This window comes from Ctenopharyngodon idella, chromosome 14 (genome assembly GCF_019924925.1).
Source record: "Ctenopharyngodon idella isolate HZGC_01 chromosome 14, HZGC01, whole genome shotgun sequence".
Classification (NCBI taxonomy): Eukaryota; Metazoa; Chordata; class Actinopteri; order Cypriniformes; family Xenocyprididae; genus Ctenopharyngodon; species Ctenopharyngodon idella.
The window spans coordinates 2,640,954-2,662,727 of NC_067233.1; the positions used below are offsets into that span (position 1 = coordinate 2,640,954).

The following is a 21,774-nucleotide window of genomic DNA, read 5'->3' on the forward strand; positions in this document are numbered from 1 at the left end:
CTATGAGTGAAAGGTCACTTCATCATTGTGTATCAGACATTGCCACCTTGAAAAAATAAAGGTGAACTGAATTTGAGTCACCAGAGATTCGATTATTGTTGCACAGAACTTCTTTCTTTCTTTCTTTCTTTCTTTCAATTAATTCAATACAAAATAAAAATCTTCTTGGCCCCATACTTTTAAACACTAGTATATACAGTGTGTGTGTGTGTGTGTGTGTGTATGTATATATATATATATATATATATATATTAGTGTAGTGATAAACACAGTACAATATATACCGTATTTTGTGGGTTTTACTTGGACTGGACTCTTACTAAATAGCATCCAACCAACTGATTTCTGACCATTAAGACAACACTTCAAGTACTGTCATACAGATCACTTAAATGAAAACCTCAGACATTCAGCATCAAAGTGCTGAAAGTGTATTTACTCAAGTGATCGTACTTCCTTCTAACTTCATTAAGATATGGGTAATCCATAGATGTTTTATTGCAGATTGCCTTCAATAAAGCTCTTGAGATACATGAGCACTCTTTTTGAAGTGTTTATTTCATGAAAATAATGTTTATCACTTGATAGTCATCATATCTTCTCAATAGAAGGGCTCTCAACACGTTTGATGAAGCTGGAACACCTGATATCTAGTGTTTTCAAGAAATCTTAGTCTGTCTCAGACCTACATGGTCTGAACCCTGTATAAGTGATCTATGGGATCAAATGGAGATGTTTTCTGCTTGGCATATGACACTTGAGTATAAAGCAACAATCATTTGTTGTTAGCTGGCTTAACTTGTCTTTTCAAGGTGATCCAAAAGGCTGATTGAAATCGTGATGGTTTGGCATAATGAGGTTTGCAATTGTGGCGTGTCCCCAAAGACTTCATTCTAATGCTCGCCTGCCTGCCTGCCTTTGAAAAATCTCCCCAGAGAGATCCAGTCTTGCTTATGAAGTGAAAAAGTAATCTGCACATGACTTTTGAGTGGCTTTTAGATGTATAGACGTTTGTGGAAGTTGTATTTTAGAACATATTTATTCTATTGTGTTTGATACAATACTTGGCAGTTTAACAATTGCTTTGTGCTAAATTATGCAGTGTAAATCAAATTAAAATATCACATTAAATGTCAAATTAAGAGCTGTTTAGACAGTACTTGTCTTGTGATAGTACACAACGACTTGATGTCAGATATTACTCTGCACATATGTTGACATTGACAAGAGAGCTAAATATACATAAATACAGGTTAAAATGCTACTACTACTACTATTAATAATAATAATAATACAATGTTGTTTTGGACCCCATTAACTTTCATTGTACTGAATAAACAGAAATAAAATACACTGACAGTGTATACAGGTTTTTAAAAACATAAGGATGAGAAAATGGTGACAGAGTTTTCATTTTTTTGGTGAACTATCCCTTTAAAGAAACCATAATTGTCCAGGTCAGAAATAATAGATACTGTCTATGTACGTGGGCATGAATCCTCCTTGCTTCACTTCATGTCCTCAACTTCCTGGTAAAGTTGTCCCAGTTGCTTAAGAGCCAGTAATTGTCCGTCTTGCTGTTAAGACCTTGTAGATCGTAAAATAAATTTCTCTGAGTTTTTCTTGGCCTTCTGAGGGAGCTTTGGGCAGTGAGCCATGGACAGCTTTATTGAGAAAGTTTTGTGACCACACAGTGGTGGAGGGGTGTGTGTGTGTGTGTGTGTGTGTGTGTGTGTGTGTGTGTGTGTGTGTGTGTGTGTGTGTGTGTGTGTGTGGTTCAGGTATACCCTACGTTATGGCAATATCCAAAATCCTTGTCCTTGTGGGAATGTCTTTTGGTCCCCATGAGGAAAACAGCTTATAAATCATAGTAAGTGGGGTTTTTTTTAAATGTAAAAATGTAGAAAGTTTTCTGTGATGGGTATGTTTAGGGTTATGGAACAGAATATACAGTTTGTACAGTGTAAAAATTATTATGTCTATGGAATGTCCCCGTAAAACATGGAAACCCAATGTGTGTGTGTGTGTGTGTGTGTGAGAGAGAGAGAGAGAGAGAGAGAGAGAGAACAGAGAGAACAGAGAGACAGAACTGTAGATGAAGAAAAACAGGCCAGTGGGGGACACATCCCCCATCCACCCCCTGTGACTTTCAAATAGCCTTTTTTTTTCTAATTGCTCCATTTCTCTCTCTCTCTCTCTCTCTCTCTCTCTCTCTCTCTCTCTCTCTCTCTCTCTCTCTCTCAGAAGTTTTAGAAAGGTGACTTAGAGACCCAAAGGACATATAAACCTAAAGAGATGAAACGGTCCCCTGGGAAGTCATTACCACTCAAAGTGGGTTTGTTAGGTCAGGACAATTGACTACAGTAAATACATGCTATAAGCCTCTCTGGGAATGGACAATATGTGCACTTCGGCTTCTATTTTTTGCCATGTGCAAAATTACATGTTTTCAAAATCAACTAATCAGTTTGTTGTCTATCAACTTGTAAATTTAACAATGTGTCAGTCTTAAAATAAGAAAAGACAAAAAAATATTCTAGATGAACTAGTCAGTGTCACTAATTGTTGTTGGGCAACTAGTCATTCATCCTCACCCTATCCTATTATATATGGCCACATATATAATAAAAGCATGCAACCCAAGAGAGGTTGTATGCTATTTCACAAATCACACAGACATTTTGTCAATTTATCTTTTTTTTTTAGTAAAGTTGAGCTCAAAAGTTTACATACCCCTTGCAGAATCTAGAAAAATGTGAATCATTTTAACAAAATAAGAAGGATAATGAAAATTGCATGTTATTTTTTATTTAGTACTGTCCTTAAACTATTTCACATAACAGTTGTTTACATAAAGTCCACAAGACAAAAACAATAGCAGAATTTATAAAAAATGACCCTGTTCAAAAGTTTACATACCCTTGATTCTTAATACTGTGTGTGGTTACCTGGATGATCTACGACTGTTTTTTTGTTTTGTAATGGTTGTTCATGAGTCTCTTGTTTGTTCTGAGCAGTTAAACTGAGCTCTGTTCTTCAGAAAAATCCTCCAGGTCCTGCAGATTCTTCAGTTTTCCAGCATCTTTTGCATATTTGAACCCTTTCCAGCAGTGACTGAATGATTCTGAGATCCATCTTTTCACACTGAGGACAACTGAGGGACTCAAACACAAGTATTAAACAAGGTTCAAACATTCACTGATGCTCCAGAAGGAAGCACGATACATTAAGAGTCGGGGATGTAAACTTTTTGAATTGGATGAACAGAATAAATTGTACTTTTTTTGTCTTCTGGGAAACATGTAAGTATCTTTTATAGCTTCCAAAGGGCAGAACTAAATGAAAAAATATGTTCTTTAAAAAAAAAAAAAAAAAACTTGCACATCAACTTCTTGTTCAAAAGTTTTCACCCCTGACTCTCAACGCATCATGTTTCCTTCTGGAGCATCAGTGAATGTTTGCAGCTTTTTTAATAGTTGTGTTTGAGTCCCTCGGTTGTCCTCAGTGTGAAAAGATTGATCTCAAAATCATTCAGTCACTGCTGGAAAGGGTTCAAATATGCAGAAGATGCTGGAAAACTGAAGAATCTGCAGGACCTGGAGGATTTTTCTGGAGAACAGAGCTCAGTTTAACTGCTCAGAACAAACAAGAGACTCATGAACAACCATCACACAAGAAACAAACAGTCGTGGATCATCCAGGTAACCACACAGTATTAAGAATCAAGGGTATGTAAACTTTTAAATGGGGTCATTTTTATAAATTCTGCTATTTTTTTTTGTCTTGTGGACTTTATGTGAACAACTGTTATGTGAAATAGTTTAAGGACAGTACTAAATAAAAAATAACATGCAATTTTCATGATCCTTCTTGTTTTGTTAAAATGATTAACATTTTTGCAGATTCTGCAAGGGGTATGTAAACTTTTGAGATCAACTGTATGTGGTTTTACTCTTTGATTTTGCTGCGTCATCAGTCTCATTCTCCTCTCCATCCTGGCAAGACAAATGGCCTCTTCAGGCTTGGCAGAGGAAGCGATTGGTCCAGCAAACATCCTGTGCTGTAATCTTTGAAGCAATCTTAAAAATGCATTTTTGCTTGCCACTGAAAGAGCTTTTAATGAGTTCCAGTCCCTGACCAAACAAACTTCAGATCCACAGCTTGTATACAAAACCTACGTCTTTTCATTAGAAAGTAAAGTTTGGGCTTCAGATTCAGTCTTCTGAGGCAATGCATTATCCATAGTAATCCTGAACACTTACATGCTTTGATTTCAGTGTGTTTACACTGCGGATCAGGTTTTAGTAATGTTCCTCTGGCCTGCTGATCAGAGCGTGTGAGCGGTGCGGACTGGACAGGGATCAGGGAAAACAGTTCTGTGATTTTTGCCTGGAGCGAGCGTTGTTTTTGAAAGTCTCACGATCCGTGTTCTTTCACTCTACCGCTCCATCACAAGCATTACATGCATGTTAATGGGCCAACATGCATGGTTTCACTGTGTATTAAACCATGTTATTGGCCTATTAGCTGTCAGAATGAAATAGAGATGAAATTGATCAAATACATGCACCCTTGGTGAGCATACAAGACTTTTGAACAGTAGTATAAGTAGTTCTGGAGTAAAGTTTGTTTAACCAATGATTGAGGAGCGGAAAATGGAAAGTCCGGCATTTGGAATTTGGAAAGGAGTGATTACAGACTGCTTTCAGTGGGAGGAAATTGCCTGTCGCTCCAATCCGCTCACACTAGCTACGTTTACATGGACACCTTTTGTTTCTTTTGGAATTAATATATTCTGAATGATGAATCCAAACATAGTGTTTACATGAACTCTAAATAAAGTGATCAGGTTGATGTGTGTGTTTATATTCCACAAGCTTCAAATCTGAATAGATTTTTTGACATGCACACACTGCCCAAATTTAGTTTCCCTCTGTTTGCGCATACTAACCATTCTCCTACACTGCTTCTTTTCTCTGTTTTAAACAGCAGACCTAATATTTATCTATTTCGGGTCCTAATTAGGAGACAACGAGCGCATGAAGCTTTGTGCCGTGCTGCTTATATTTATCAGGGAGTAAAAACGCTCCTTTCTGCACCCAAAACGAGGCTTCTATGGATGAGAGTCCAAAAAAGTACTGCTGGGACGACATTGTCCTGCTCCACTTCACAGACGATGAGTGGAAGGAGAATTTTATAATAACACAACAGTCAGTTATTACACTATATTCAACATCAGCAAAGCCACTTGAAGACAAACCTGCAACCTTAGCCAAAAAAGCATAATGCTTGCTAACGCTGCGGTACGCAGAGAAGGAAACTGGAGCCCTTTTTTTTTTTTTTTTTGAATGGATGTCAATGGAGGAGAGGCTTTACTACGCTAAATAAACCGCTTTTGTAAGGAAATGGCTTATCATTTAATAAATTGACAGCCCATCAGCTAATCTTCAACATGTTTGCTTTTAAACATTAGTTTTGGATTTATTTATTTTTAGGGTTTATGCCGGGGGAAAAAAATGCGTTTTTATAAGGATAGTTGAGCCTTCGCAAAGACCCACCCCCCTTAGTTACTGTTACTACGTCCGACAAACCATGGTGCTCTCACGCCACACTTCATGCTCTTATGCAGTGAAAAATACATTGCAGAGCAAAGAAGACACTGACAACACGCCGACAGGCAAGACAGAGGAGGTTACTTTTAACATGAAACAAAGTCTTAGCTTTCAAATTTGGTCACTTTTGAAAAGAAATTCAATAAATACCATTTTGTGCCTCTTTAATATGTCATGACAGATCGCTGTAGCACCTCAGTTCAAGCGACACGTAAACCGATCAACTCGTCCTAGTTTTTGCATGAAATAAATGTGAATGAACATCAGAAGGTATGTTGTTTCAACCGCGGAAAGACGTCAATACACACCATTTTAATCTGACTTTAATCTACTAACACTCCTGTCTAGTTTGTTTGTTGGACAAAATGGCAGATTCGGTGTTATAATTGGTCAGATCCCCTGTCAGTCAAACTCCCAGCGAAGGGTGAATTGCGCAACAGGGGTCCTGTCCAAAAACGGCACCCTAAACACTCACGGCCTTCCTACGAGTCCGCACTTTCGTGACGTAACGTCGCTTTGACTGTCGGGAAGAAGTCTGCCGTGGAGCTCACACCAGTGCGGGCTCAGCAAAAGTGCACATCGAGGGCGCATATCGGCCGCAAAGGGGGCGCTCGTGAGCACCCTTCTGAAGCCTAAAATTGACAAATGGGACACCCTACAGTCTGGTGGACTTAACGGACACGCGCACACGGCAGCCATTGTAAGTCCACAAGTCCGAAAGTACATAGAAGTGTGCCATTTGAGACAGGGCCAGGTATGATCCAGTTTATGCCACTGTCGCACAACTCTGAACGAAATTCAATGACGTCAAGGCTGTAATATGATTGGTTATAATAATAAGACCATCAACAACAATAAGATCAATAATAAGACCATCTCTGACAACACCATTTATACATCATTGTACATGTGCAGTGCTCTCCACTCTCGGGTTTTCAATCCGATCAAGTGTTTACATGTCAGGTTTAAACCACCCCTTATAATCTGAATGAAATTTTAGTCGGATTTGGCCAATTCATCCCCATTGACGTGGTTACATGTTACTTTTTGTATTTCGACTTTGCTACTAGTCCAATTATAATCAGATTATTAGGGTCCGCGTAAACACAGCTACTGATACAGATATTAAACAACTGTTTTCACTGGAAACGTTGGACTTCTGTTTGGATGACTGAGAGGAAGACATCTGAGAGATGAGCCCTGAACAACACACTCTCTTAAGCATCAGAGCTTGATGTCTGCTGCTTGTTGAATCCAATACCAGGATGGTATCAGTGAAACATGGCTTTGAATTCACTCTCATGTCATGTCAGAATTACTATAATATTACTGGTAAAGAATCTCATGCAAGTTTAAAGTAAAACCAGCAGCCCTTCAACATTTAAAGGTATTTCTGCAAATTGTTCCAGTTCTCGAAATGTCATTTTATTTCAGTCAGTGTTACCTATGTTTCTATCTTAACTTTTTTTCCCAGTGTTTTGCAAAATAGTATAGAGGTGAATAAATAGAAATTAATTATCAACAACAAAGCCGCACATGGATCAATAGTGTTGCCATGGAGACTAATAATTTCTGAGTGCATGTACGTGAACAGCTGAAAGCAGAATCTCTGAATTGTTGACATATAATTATGCTAATTCAGACATGACGTTATTTAAATGTTAAAAGATACCGTAAACCCTTGAGAGAAGGTTCGGAAGAGTCATTTTTTATGCTCTGTTCTAAATAAATGTGCTGTTTTTAGATGTTTGACCAAAACCCCCTTTAATACCCCTCTGGAGAACCGGAGAACTAATTATCGCTGCTGTTTTCCATTAACTCTGTATAATAATTCCCTGACCAACCACAAAGACATTTTCTCAATAGTTGGTGGAAATGATCTCCTCACATCCACGTGACTGCCACCCACTCCATGCAGGAACCACATGTTCTCTCTCACACACTAAAAGCCCAGTGGTCACACCTCAGATATGGGAACTTTCTGAACTCTGTTTCTCTGTTTATGCCATTCACTCTTTTGGTGGGCGATGCTGAAGTTTATCAGACCTCTGGCAGCAGTTATTATGGCAGTCTGTTTTCTCTGAAGTGATGATGTGCTAAAGCACATTGGCACCTCTGCTGTGTTAATAGTACATAAATTAGTTTTCAGAAGAACTTCGGTTCCCAATTTATCATAATAAAATATGTTTTATGTGTTAAACCGACGAACACATTACATCTCGCCTCTCTCAGCTCAAACATTTTATTAAGTTCCAGTCCTCAGCTTAGACTTTTAAAACCCATATATTACATACATGCAAAACACCAGTAGATTAACACATTTAACCCTGAATGTGCCCAGTGAATCAAACTGCATGTTTTCTAAACTGTTAGTGAAAGCATGTTCCATCAAACAATGGTCTCTGTGTTTCCCCACTAATACGTTTACATCTTTTTTAAGCATGTTGCAGTATACACTAGCGTTCAAATGTTTAGGGTCAGTATGTTTTTATTCAACAAGAACACAAAAGTGTATTTAAATGGGTAACAGCCTCATCACTGAGAGGTCTTTGCAGACAGGAATTATAGTTACTCTCATGTTTGGAGATTCAAACATGTTCCTCTTCAACATTTTAACATTTGTCTTTTGGGTCTTTTGGAAGAGACAGACACTTTTAAAAATAAACCCAGATATTTCTCTCTTTCTCTCTTTCAGAGGGGCTCCGAAATATTGCCATGGACTCCAACTCTTTAGCGATGCCCATGTCGGACCCTAATGCTTGGGCTACTGCCATGAACAACCTCGGAATGGCCCCCATGGGCATGACTGGCCAACCTATCATGTCAGGTAAGCTTGAGTTATCAACTTACAGTAACACTTTAATTTAAGGTCCAATTCTCATTATTAACTAGTTACTTATTAGCATGCATATTACTAGGGTTATTAGTACTTATAAAGTACAAAATAATGCTTTATTAATAAATTCTGCATTATCATATTCTACATCCCAATACCTAAACTTAACAACTACCTTTCTAACTATTAATAAGCAGTAATTAGGAGTTTATTGAGGCAAAAGTCATAGTTAATAGTTAGTTAATAGTGAGAATATTATAATAGTATATAAATGCTAAAATAAAACTGGTACAGACAACATGAAGACAGTAGTAGAAAATGACTATGGTATGTTCAGAATGCAGCACGATTATGACAAAAATCATAATTGTCGATTATTCCCTTGAAATTGTAATTGCGATTATTAATTATGATTATCACAATTTACATTGAATGATGTATTGAATAGCTTTATACCTTTGTTGAAGCAACTGCATGCCATATTTTTGTATAAAAAAAAAAAAAAAAACAATCTGAAAACACAATTTTTTTATTGTTTTTCTATAGCATTAAATCTCAAATGTCAGCTATGTATTAGTTTGGTTTCTTCTTTAAATAATAATAATAATAATAATAATAATAAAAAAAAAGTCAACATATGCATGGTATAATATTAGGGGCTTTTGCCACCAGTGTGGTTCCCTGAGAACTAAAGTTCCCCTAGGGCCCGAAGTGACGTAAACTGCGCTTATTGTTGTTACTTTTATTTTGACGGCGCTGAGAACAGTTAGACAGATCCTGAGCACACAGTGCTCGCATTCTCCGTCTTCATTAGTTTACGATCTGATTAACAGTCCTGTCTAATACGTTATTAGATAGAACTGTTATACAAACCCGATTCCAAAAAAGTTGGGACACTGTACAAATTGTGAATAAAAAAGGAATGCAATGATGTGGAAGTTTCAAATTTCAATATTTTATTCAGAATACAACATAGATGACATATCAAATGTTTAAACTGAGAAAATGTATCATTTTAAGGGAAAAATAAGTTGATTTTAAATTTCATGGCATCAACACATCTCAAAAAAGTTGGTACAAGGCCATGTTTACCACTGTGTGGCATCCCCTCTTCTTTTTATAACAGTCTGCAAACGTCTGGGGACTGAGGAGACAAGTTGCTCAAGTTTAGGAATAGGAATGTTGTCCCATTCTTGTCTAATACAGGCTTCTAGTTGCTCAACTGTCTTAGGTCTTCTTTTTGTCGCATCTTCCTCTTTATGGTGCACCAAATGTTTTCTATGGGTGAAAGATCTGGACTGCAGGCTGGCCATTTCAGTACCCGGATCCTTCTTCTATGCAGCCATGATGTTGTAATTGATGCAGTATGTGGTCTGGCATTGTCATGTTGGAAAATGCAAGGTCTTCCCTGAAAGAGACGACGTCTGGATGGGAGCATATGTTGTTCTAGAACTTGGATATACCTTTCAGCATTGATGGTGCCTTTCCAGATGTGTAAGCTGCCCATGCCACACGCACTCTTGCAACCCCATACCATCAGAGATGCAGGCTTCTGAACTGAGCGCTGATAACAACTTGGGTTGTCCTTGATCCTTGACCTTTAGTCCGGATGACATGGCGTCCCAGTTTTCCAAAAAGAACTTCAAATTTTGATTCGTCTGACCACAGAGCAGTTTTCCACTTTGCCACAGTCCATTTTAAATGAGCCTTGGCCCAGAGAAAACGGCTGCGCTTCTGGATCATGTTTAGATATGGCTTCTTTTTTGACCTATAGAGTTTTAGCCGGCAACGGCAAATGGCACGGTGGATTGTGTTCACCGACAATGTTTTCTGGAAGTATTCCTGAGCCCATGTTGTGATTTCCATTACAGTAGCATTCCTGTATGTGATGCAGTGCCGTCTAAGGGCTCGAAGATCACGGGCATCCAGTATGGTTTTCCGGCCTTGACCCTTACGCACAGAGATTGTTCCAGATTCTCTGAATCTTTGGATGATATTATGCACTGTAGATGATGATAACTTCAAACTCTTTGCAATTTTTCTCTGAGAAACTCCTTTCTGATATTGCTCCACTATTTTTCGCCGCAGCATTGGAGGAATTGGTGATCCTCTGCCCATCTTGACTTCTGAGAGACACTGCCACTCTGAGAGGCTCTTTTTATACCCAATCATGTTGCCAATTGACCTAATAAGTTGCAGATTGGTCCTCCAGCTGTTCCTTATATGTACATTTAACTTTTCTGGCCTCTTATTGCTACCTGTCCCAACTTTTTTGGATTGTGTAGCTCTCATGAAATCCAAAATGAGCCAATATTTGGCATGACATTTCAAAATGTCTCACTTTCAACATTTGATATGTTATCTATATTCTATTGTGAATAAAATATAAGTTTATGAGATTTGTAAATTATTGCATTCCTTTTTTATTCACAATTTGTACAGTGTCCCAACTTTTTTGGAATCGGGTTTGTATAAAGAAAGTAGACCGTATATGAAACAGTATGAGCTTTTGCCATGCCCGTGTGGTTGATGCCCAATGTCGCTAGCTTAGCAAAAATACATAATCATGTTTCGCTTGATCCGCTCAAAGTCGCCCTGGATTTTCTTTTTAGCGTACGGTTCAGAGGTCCATCTATCGCTGTTTTCCATGTTTGTAGAGTTAGTTTGTGAAGTCAATATATAGGCTGTGTACACGGCTTTTTAAAAATGGCGGGTGTTGGTGTTTCACGTGTGTTCAACATATCAGCGTACAGGTAGTTCCTTTTGGGCTGGGTTAGACCTTTTACACTCTGAAGTAGTCGTGATTCGCCTCTCACAATGTGACATGCTCATAACACACGCAGAATAATGTAAGTGGATATTTTTTCCTTGTAATCGTGCCGTTGAACGATTACGAAATCGAGGCAGTCGTAATCGCGATTAGAAATGCGATTAATTGTGCAGCCCTAGTTCAAGTCCTCCTGGGAAGTTCGTATTCACCAGATGGGAAGTTGTGTTTATGGCGTCAGGTGCGTTCATGTCACTTTTGTCGGAGCAAGATGGCGGTGTACCTTCTTGTCATTTACTACACAAATATACAGCAAGGTTTTTGAAATTTATGTTTTGCTTTTTTATGTTTTGATTAAATAATGAAGAAAATAAAATGTTATAAGTGTTTTCACAATGTCCAAAATTTCAGTAGCTGGAATTAAAAGGTTACACTGAAGAACTAGTTGTTGGATTTGTTTGTGACATTTTTTTTTTTTTTATACAACAATTTATTGATATTTACATTACCTTTTATTTTTATATTTTCAGTTTTCACTTTAATTGTAGTTGTAGTAGTTTTGTCATGTGCTTTTGTCATTTTTATTATTATTTTTTAATCTTTCTATTTAGCTTTATCATTATTACAGTTTTAGTCAAACTTATTTATGTCTTTAGTTGTGAACGTTTATCATTTTCATTTTTTTTTTTTTTTTTGTAATTTTAAGTTTTTCATCTAATAGTTAGATCTTTTTCAGCTTTATTTCAGTTATCTTTTTTTTTTATATAGTTAGAGTTTTTTATAGTTTTAGTTACCAACACTGACCGGCACTGCCATGGAAACTGCAGTGTCATTATTTGAATCATTTGACACTTTCTTTTACACCAGTCTGTTATTTTTGTGTCATGGATTTCATTTACCCCATAATCATCATAAAAATGGAACTATGGGCTGGTTGTTTCATGTGCCGGTCAAATTCTGTCTAAGTTACCTTCCTTGGAATCAAATAAGCTGCAGCATGGTTATATTTACAGTGCAAAAGACATAGTTAAAGGTTTAATCTGATGGATGTTTGCTAGTCTACCTCCCACTGCTGCAGTATAAACCAGAGCCTGAGCCTGATGCATCCTGTGGGCCTCTCTCCCTGATCAGAAACAGAGCGCTCAACTGAGTCAGCAAGAGTGTGAAAGTACCAGTGTGAAAACTTCAAACACATTCCCACAGTGCCGTCAGAGTGGCCAATTAGTTTCAGGGCTTTTTCATCTCATTGGTTAGTCAGCAGCACAATGCGAAGGAATGGCTGTGTGACGCTCGGAGCAGAGGCTGCGTTATGCCAGCTGGATGGAGACGCAGAACATCTCAGCTGGTGCGCATGAGTCACTTAAACCCACACATCCACAACGCTCATTTCAGAATTCATTTCTCTTTTGCACCGCACCATATATTAGTTGGAACGCAAAAGGTGAGGAGTCCAAAAATGCCATTGAAGCGTCTATTTAATTCCAGGGAGATTAGAATGAAATGCAACTGCAAGACGGATGGATTTTCATTACGGTGAAATGAAAACACTGGAGGGTCATCCGACAGGCGGCAAACATCTAATTTTTGTTCTTTCTCCAATATCATTCAAAATGATGGGCTGCATTTATCAGTAAACACACCAGTTGCAGTATATACTGGCATGTGTCTTTTTCTCCTCGGGTTTTACAATCGATTCTCTGTGGAGTTTCGTAAATCACCTCCTTCATCTTATTTAAAGTCCCATTCGCAGCAGCGCAGTCGCAGAGATATATGCGCGGGTGTACCCCGCTATAGGCGCATGTTTCAAATGAAGTGGGCCGCGGGGATGCTCGAGCCACCTACACTATTTTCCTATCAAATTTCATTTGCACTGTTTACGTCGCCGCCACGCGAACGTCTCGGGCTCCCATTTGCGAGATCACCGCCCAAGAGCAAATTATGGAGTTTGCCTAGCGGTTTATAGACTGGCGTTCGGAGGAGAGAAATGCTGATGGCGGTTTTATGTCAGAAAGACTATGGAGCCTTGATCTGTGAGCCATGCAATGAGCTGGAATGAAACGGCTCTTAGTGCTGTTAATGTGTCCTGGCTCCCAGGAGCTCGTTCCGCCAGTACTGTGGGTCTTTTATTCTAATCAGTCCCGCCGTGGGGAATTCTGGGAGCCTTTTTGCCTCCCTTCGCTTCCTGCCTGGCAGAGACTTGAAGAATACAGATGAAGGCCTTGAATCAGGGCGTCACAGCGGGTCACTTCTGCCACATGTGCGTATAGATATTTCTCAACTTCTCTCGTCCCATTTTCTTTTCTTGATAGCCATTGATTCCTTTGGAAAGAATATACAGTATGCAGCCGTTGATCTGTAGCTTTTTGCTGACCCGTCCTTCCCACCGTGCTATGGGGTGAAACTGGGTCTGCATGATGTTATTATGACCCACTATGTTCAGTAGGCATTGGCTCAGGCTGTATTTTGATTGGAGGTAGAGGGAAGAGGCAGTACTGTCTGCCTCGAGTCTTACCTCATTAATCACACAGTGGGAGCAGCTGTTGCCTCCAACATCCTAACAGTCTCCAAAACTAAAACTCTCAACAAACTCCACTCCATTCCTGTACTCTGCTGCCTCAGCAAGTTGTGTGGAGTCATACATTTATGAATGTGACACTGAGTAGTCCATTCAGCCAACCGTCTAATCAATCCCGCCTCCATTACGCACAGCTGATGGCATTATCAACAGAGAGATAAAGTGTGTCTCTTTTAAAATCCAGAGCACACTTTTATTCTGTGCTAAAGCTAAAGAAATTATACCTTTGATATGTAACCATTTGTTCTGAAATTATTTGAAAGAGTGATTTTATTTACAGTTAATTTAAATGTATTAGCTTTTTTCAATAATTATAACCAAACAGCAAATTTTGCCAATTAACAAATTAGTTAGAATGCCATAGTTAATGCCAAACTATGCCAGAGCAACACACAGCAGTGTTTCGTTACTGAATGAATCTGTTTTTTTGAACTAATCATTGAATGATTCAATAATCCATTTATAAATATAGTCACTTGCTTAATTTTTTAATGGTTCAACGGTAACACTTTATTTTAAGGTCTTTTAACTAGTTGCTTATTGGCATGCATATTACTGAAATATTGGCTATTTATTAGTACTTATTAAGCAGATATTAATGCCTTATTCTGCATGACGTTATTCTACATTCCTAATCCTACCCAATACCTAAACTTAACAACTACCTTACTAACTATTAATAAGCAGTAAATTACGAATTTATTGAGAGAAAAGTCGTAGTTAATAGTTTATATGTGTTCCCTATACTAAAGTGTTACCGGATCAGCCATTTTGCGAAAAAAAAAAAAAAAAAAAGTTTAAATGAATGATTCAATGACTGGGACTTGACACCACCTACTGGCAGTTTTAGTTTCAGATTTTAAAATGTCATTTCATTTTAAAAATAATTTCATATTTCATTATTCAAAAATGTTTTTTTAAAATGTTTATCTTGTAGTAGCCTAGTATTTATGCAGTTGTAAATGTATCTAAATGCCGTTTCAGATTAGTGTTGTCAAAAGTACCGACTTCGGTACTGAGTGTGACACTTTGACACTTCTGTTATGCGAATTTGTAAACACCTCTGATTGGCCATTGTGTTCACGGCTCATCAGATATGTCTGTGATTGGCTACAATGATCAACATTTCAAAAACATGTTGTAAATAGACATCATTGATGCTCTTCACAGAGCTCTTAAGGCCCTTTCACACCGGACGCGTAACGGAAAAGCGAAACAAAAAAACGAATAGTTCGCGTGCGAATAGTTTGCGTCAAAACCATTCACATCAGCCGCGACGCGAATTTGCAACGTTTGTGCTCTGAAAGATTCCAAAACATTCGCGGTGACAACTGAATGAAAAAATATATATATTTCAACAAAATAATCTTCATCCTGTTGAAAAAGTTGGTCAGTTTAACTGCTCAGGACAAACAACATGGACACTTCATCATCCAGTGAAGACGGAAAGACCGAAAAGAAGGTTTCGGGTGCACCCAGTCTTAAAGAACAGAGAGTCTGATGGGGAGTACGCTAATCTTGTACAGGAGCTAAAACTTTATCATGGCCGGTTCCGTACTTACTTTCGAATGTCCATGGGACAATTTGAGGTGCTTCTCCAGACAGTGACACCGCATCTGACGACAACACATTCATTTTCCATAGTCACGGACACAATTAGGTTTAAAAAAAAAAAAAAATCAAGTTTTACCTCAAAAGGTTATGTTATCCTTGTCTATAGCCTACAGCAACTTGCATGTACTCCCTCGTGAGAAATGCGATACCTGTCAAAGGTTAATGTTGATTGAATAGCTAGTGACATCTACTGGACATTTCGTTTACAGAAAAGAAACCCAATCACATACACTGTGAGTAGCCCAGGCTATAAATAGGCTTCTGTCTAAGATAAGAAAACCTTTATTTGTCCCACAGTGGGGAAATTGTATGCCTATGGACTACATATAGAAGTTTAACTACTAGACCTATAGTTTAAATAAACATTCAGATGATCCGTCATTGTTGCTGTGACGTCACCTTTGTTTCCTTGTATTTGATTGGTTGAAGCCTTTTCTGTCGCCTCGAAAGTGAAAAAAAATCGACATCTAAGCAAAAAAAATAAATGTCGTTTTTTCGCAGCAGCACATTCGTGTTCTGTGTGGAAGCACTCATTACACAAACAGCTGATCAAAAAATAAAACCATTCGCGCGTCAAAATCACGTCCAGTGCGAAAGGACCTTTACACAGATACACACGGGAGTGTTTGAAAGCAGGCGTCTATCAGTGGACCGGTCGTGCTTTTAAAAGCTTCCGCTTTCAAATTCCATCACTTCCATGTGCTTTCAAACGCTCCCATGTGTTGATCATTGTAGCCAATCACAGACATATCTGATTAGCGCGTGAACACAAAGGCCAATCAGAGGTGTTTACAAATCCACTCGAGCGCTCAAAGCATCACATTTTTAAAATTTCTGTACTGACTTGGTATCGAAGTCATATTCAGATGTTGTTTCTGTGCCACTTTTTTCGTAGAGCTACGATGGCTTTTGTTTCATGTGGCTGATAACAGCACTATAGTGTCTTAACATATTGAATTTATTGATCAAATGTAAGAATTAGACATAAAAGATTATGCATACATCTAGTAAGGTAAAAAAAAAAAAAAGAAAAAAAAAATCCCTTATAAAGGTAAAAAATGCCCCTGGAAATCAATTAAAGGATTAGTTCACTTTAAAATTAAAATTTCTCCAAGCTTTACTCACCCTCAAGCCATCCTAGGTGTATAAGACTTTCTTCTTTCTGGTGAAAAGATATATATTTTACTTTATAACTTTTTAAATATGGATATTTTTCATACACAAATGCATCGCTTTGCTTCATAAGGCCTTTATTAACCCCCTGGAGCCTGGATAACTCTGATTGTGTTCATCTGACAGAAGAAAGTCATATACACCTAGGATGGCTTGAGGATGAGTAAAGCTTGGGGTAATTTTCATTTTAAAGTGAACTAATCCTTTAAATGGGGCAAATATTGCCTCAAAGTTCATTCGTGCCACTGCTGTAAACTAACCACCACACCGAATATGAAGAACATGAAAAACTTCGGGAGTCAGCTGTTCATGACAGGCCTGAACCAGCCAAGGTACCAGCTCACAAACACACTCCGCAAAATATCATCAAATAGTGGTTAAACGATCGTTGTTGATCCGTGATCCGTACGGACCAAGCCCTACGGTTCGGGACGCATGTGATTCGTGGATCAATTGCAAGTTTAACCGCAATAGAGTGAAAGGTTATCATTTGCACGTGTTTCGTCTTGCTAGTTTATACATGAAATAGATATAAAACCATTCCAGCGCTAGAAGAGGCAAAAGAGGATTTAATTCGGTATCGCACGCCACGCTGTTATCGGTGCACACAGACGCACATACATACAAGGCTCACACACACACACACACAGAGAGAGAGGCGCGTTTCAGACAGCTCGCAAACTCCAAATTGATTTCTCTTTCGCGTCCTCAATGCACTTGGATGGACACATACGCGCATTATGTCAGTCAAAATACCTCTCTTGGCAAGTATTCTCGTAAACACATTCGGTTATGTCTTAATTGAACGAGGTGAGAATTCGGATGTGTATCTATCGGATGTGTGCGTGCATGGGGTCTTACTCTTAAAGTGACAGCAACCTATAAATACCTGTTGTCTGTCATGTAAATCAAATAACATAACACAGCTTTAACAAAGATCAATCTATATTAAATTTATACAGTGAACAGTGTCATTTTACATTCAATTATTACATTTCTGTACACGAAAATTAATACTACAGTTAGCCCTTATACTTTATTTGTAAATTTATGTTGTATTTATCTATGCTTGTAATTGGTGTACAGTATTTGTTCTTTTTACAGTCTGTTCACTTGCCTTTAATAATGTATTAGTTAGGCTAGTAGTTTCTGCTGTGGTATCGGAGTAGTTAAAGTGGGCTAAGTAATAAATGCAAAGTTACCTCCCACCCCATTTTTTTTTTTTTTTTTTTTTTTTGTGCTGATGCGAAAAATGATCCGATCCATGACTTAATAACCGTGATATGATCCGAACCATGAGTTTTGTGATCCGTTGAACCATTATTGACAAATCTTTTCTTTTTTTTTTTTTAAATTACACAAAACATTGCTCACTCCTAGTGAATATTCAATATATCACTCAGCCCTTCTAAGTACAATGTATTCTGGACAGTACTGTGTGTTTTTACTTAGCTACAGTCTGGCTTGCACTTTACTGTGATTAATTATTCACAATCTCTGACCAGCTGTTCTCGAGTGGAGGAATAGTAGCTTCAATCCCCTCATGCCGCAGACCTGTGTCAACACACAGCACCATTTTGAGCTACGCGGCTTAGGATTGCGGAATTGGAGATGTTGGTATTCCGAGATGGCTGTGCTCTGTGTTTCGTAATTCCTACCGATGTTGACTGATTGCGTTACAGCAGAGCATGTAAACTTTCCCACTTCTGTTGACTCTCCATTCACAGGAATGCAGTACGCACGCTCTCACTCTCTGGCTTAGCTCACTTTAGCTCACTTTCCTTGGGTTTGTGTACAAGAGTCTCCTGCGCCTTTGTAAACATTTTCCTCCATATCCACTGTTATTCTAAAAGTTTATTATTTAGCATTTTTCTCAGCTTCTGCTGTTGAATATCTAACCTCATGGGGACCTCTGGGCTGAGTCAAGTGTGGCTGCTCTTGACTCTTCATTCATCTGTATAAATAAGACTTCTGCTATGAATGCATCAAAGAGATATGTGTTATTGCTCTTCGGGGGGGTCCACAGGCCTTAACCACAGCATATTTTTATGCCGCTCTATATTTCCACTCTCCTTAGGCAGGGAATGTGGGTCTTCTCTGTGATACATAATACTTGTGCAGCTCCACAGGATTCATGGGGAGCTCGTATTATGATCAATATCATCAGGAAAGACAGCTAATTGGAACAGTCTCCAGCTGAGCTCTGGCTCTTTTATGTCTATGATTTAAAGCCACATTTACATTTTCTCCCACATAACAGTCACACTATCTATCTATCTATCTATCCATCCACCGACTCACCCACCATCCCCTCCATCCATCCATCCATCCATCCATCCATCCAACCATCCATCCATTCATCCATCCATCCATCCATCCATCCATCCATCCACCCACCCACCCAACGACCCACCCACCCATCCATCCATCCAACCATCCATCCATCCATCCATCCAACCATCCATCCATCCATCCATCCACCCATCCATCCATCCATCCATCCACCCACCCATCCATCCATCCATTCATCCATCCTTCCATTCATCCATCCTTCCATCCTTCCATCCATCCATCCATCCATCCATCCAACTACCTTCCACCCACCCGCCCATCCATCCATCCATCCAACCACCTTCCACCCACCTGCCCACCCATCCTTCCATCCACCCGCCCACTTATCCATCCATCCATCCACCCGCCCACTTATCCATCCATCCATCCATCCACCCAAACCCATCCATCCATCCATCCATCCAACCACCTTCCACCCATCCTTCCATCCATCCTTCCATCCATCCTTCCATCCAACCTTCCACCCATCCTTCCATCCATCCTTCCATCCATCCTTCCATCCAACCTTCCATCCATCCTTCAATCCATCCTTCCATCCATCCTGCCATCCATCCATCCATCCATCCTACAGTATGATGCACATAAAATATTTCATTGTTTGCACCCATTTAGCCATTTGCAAAGGTAGTGTATTAAAAGACTGTATTAATTCTAATTCTCCAGATCAGCATTTCCCAAAATCTTGACGCCTACATTGTACATAGATTTGTAGATTATAGTCGTCAAGTTCTGTTGCATTGCATATTTCATTTCTCATTTTATATATTGCATTGCAGAGCCCATATTGATAATCGACTGCTCGCTTCTTGCTAAATACAAATGTTCTTTGCAACAAGCTTCAGCTGTATGAGTTTTAAACTTGGGAACCCATGCTTTAGCCATTGCTCACTGATCTTGACCTGTCAATTTATGGGCTGTTTGATATGCAACCTACAGCTCCTGTTTCAGAGTTGTCAGTCAATAAACACTAGCCTGCAGTAGTCATGGGGGAATCAATGTCCTTTGCTGCTGAAATGAGAGGACTGTTTTTCTGAATGTCTGAATAGAAGGCATCTGAAATTATTTACTGTCTGAGTATTTAGATTTAGCAGATAACTGTAATTCAGTCTCTAATGTAGTGATTTAGTTCAGACTCAAAAGTACCTGATATAGCAGAATATTTACAGTCGGTACAACCCTTTATCCATATTTAGTAGGGATAAGTAATTTTGGCCGATACCGATAACCGATAATTCTTTATATCTGAAAGCCGATAACCGATATATTGGCCGAGAAATCTAAATGTATATACATTTTGAGAGCCTGATTACAAAAACAAAAGTCTCACCATTAAAAGCCATGTCCCAAGCACACAATTATATTATGTAGCCTATATGACAGACTTGTGCTGTACGTTTCACTGTATTTTCCTTTTTGAAGTGATTTCAATCATATTTCAAGCAATTCAAAACCATCATGGTGAACAGTGCTCATCTGAAGCATCTCAGCTGAAGGAAATAATCCATTATATATCGGCTTTAATACATCGGCCAAATTTTCTTATCGAGCCGATAACGATAACATTAAAAATGAACATAGATCAGCCGATACCGATATGGTGGCCGATATATCGTGCATCCCTAATATTTAGCTTTTGTTTGGCATTCTCACTCCTTCTCATCAAGGCCTTTTAATATACTTTTCACACCACTTTCCAGAGTTTTAATGTAACATGTGGGTTTTAACTTTTATTAAACATTCAGTTTAACAGTTCTTGACAAGAGGCATTGTTTGACTTCGTGGTGTAAGTATTGTGTTTGAATACTGTTTTATTCACATCTGGTGCTGTTTGGAGACAGCTGTGTGGCTGTTAGATCCCTTTCCAATGTCAGAGAAATTAGGAAAAAGTTTGTTGTTCAGGCTAAAACCTGTCTGTTAATGCAGGTCTTTGCACTGCTCTGGCTCTCTGCTCTAGGTTTAGCAGGGTAAACTGAAATCCTGCCAGTGTCAGGGGTGAATTGCAGTGTGAAGCGGCAGATCTTCAGTTGCAGATTTCCCACAAAGTCATGCTGACATATTCCACTGGGAGATGGTTTGCATGCCTCATTTGAGAATAGCCAACATGCCTCATGGGGTCTAACTGTGTCATTCTTCAGCGTTGCTGCTGAGGGGGACGTTTTCAGAGGAAGGCAGAGAGCGCGGCAGACCTCTCCCCTCCACCAGGCAGCGGTCGCCAGCAGCTATCCGCTGTTAAATGCCAGCCTGATTTTTTTGACTCTCTTGCTCTTTTGATTGATGCCTGCCTTTTAATGCAGCTGCCCAAAGCAAATCTAGGTTTTAGAAGTATTGCATATTATTAGTGGAATATCCAGCATGCATTCAGTACAGCATCAATATTTAAAGTGTTCAAAGTAATCCTGCAATAAATAATTGAAAAGCTGTTCTTGCGTTTCGCCATAAATTTTGTTTGGTTGTTTTTCTATTTCTCTTACATAATTTGAGAAGATGGTCACTGTTAGATATTCAGCAGAATCACTACACTAAACACAACTAAACTAGGGCTGCCGATTTAACGTCTTAATCTAATTGATTAGCAATAGAAAAAATAACCTGTTAAAATTATTAACTTATTTAACGCCCCAGACCTATAGTTCATCTTAAATTTCATAAAGTTAATTGGTGACGAACATGAAGCAGGGCAACAACTCGCTGCGTGATGAAGCCTATAGAATACAGTTAGAATGACCCTAAAATTCAAGATATTGTTTCATGTTATTGTTTCATGTTTATATCACATGGTATAGTTAAGCAATATCACACAAGAGCTGTTTTTATCCCAAATTGCATGAGTGCAAATGTCATACTG

The 21,774-nt window shown here is 38.7% G+C and overlaps 1 protein-coding gene across 10 annotated transcripts in view; it reads left to right on the forward strand.

Moving 5' to 3' along the window:
• The window catches only part of enox2 (ecto-NOX disulfide-thiol exchanger 2), a 254,888-nt gene that overhangs the window by 151,918 nt on the left and 81,196 nt on the right, over positions 1-21,774 (forward strand). For all 10 annotated transcript variants that reach the window (XR_007924820.1, XR_007924819.1, XM_051859857.1 and 7 more), the window contains one exon: positions 8,308-8,439. Coding sequence is in view for 8 of the 10 variants with exons in the window: in XM_051859857.1 (XP_051715817.1) it covers positions 8,308-8,439 (132 nt within the window). In the remaining 2 variants the exon portion in view is untranslated. The remainder of the gene's footprint in view (positions 1-8,307; positions 8,440-21,774) is intronic.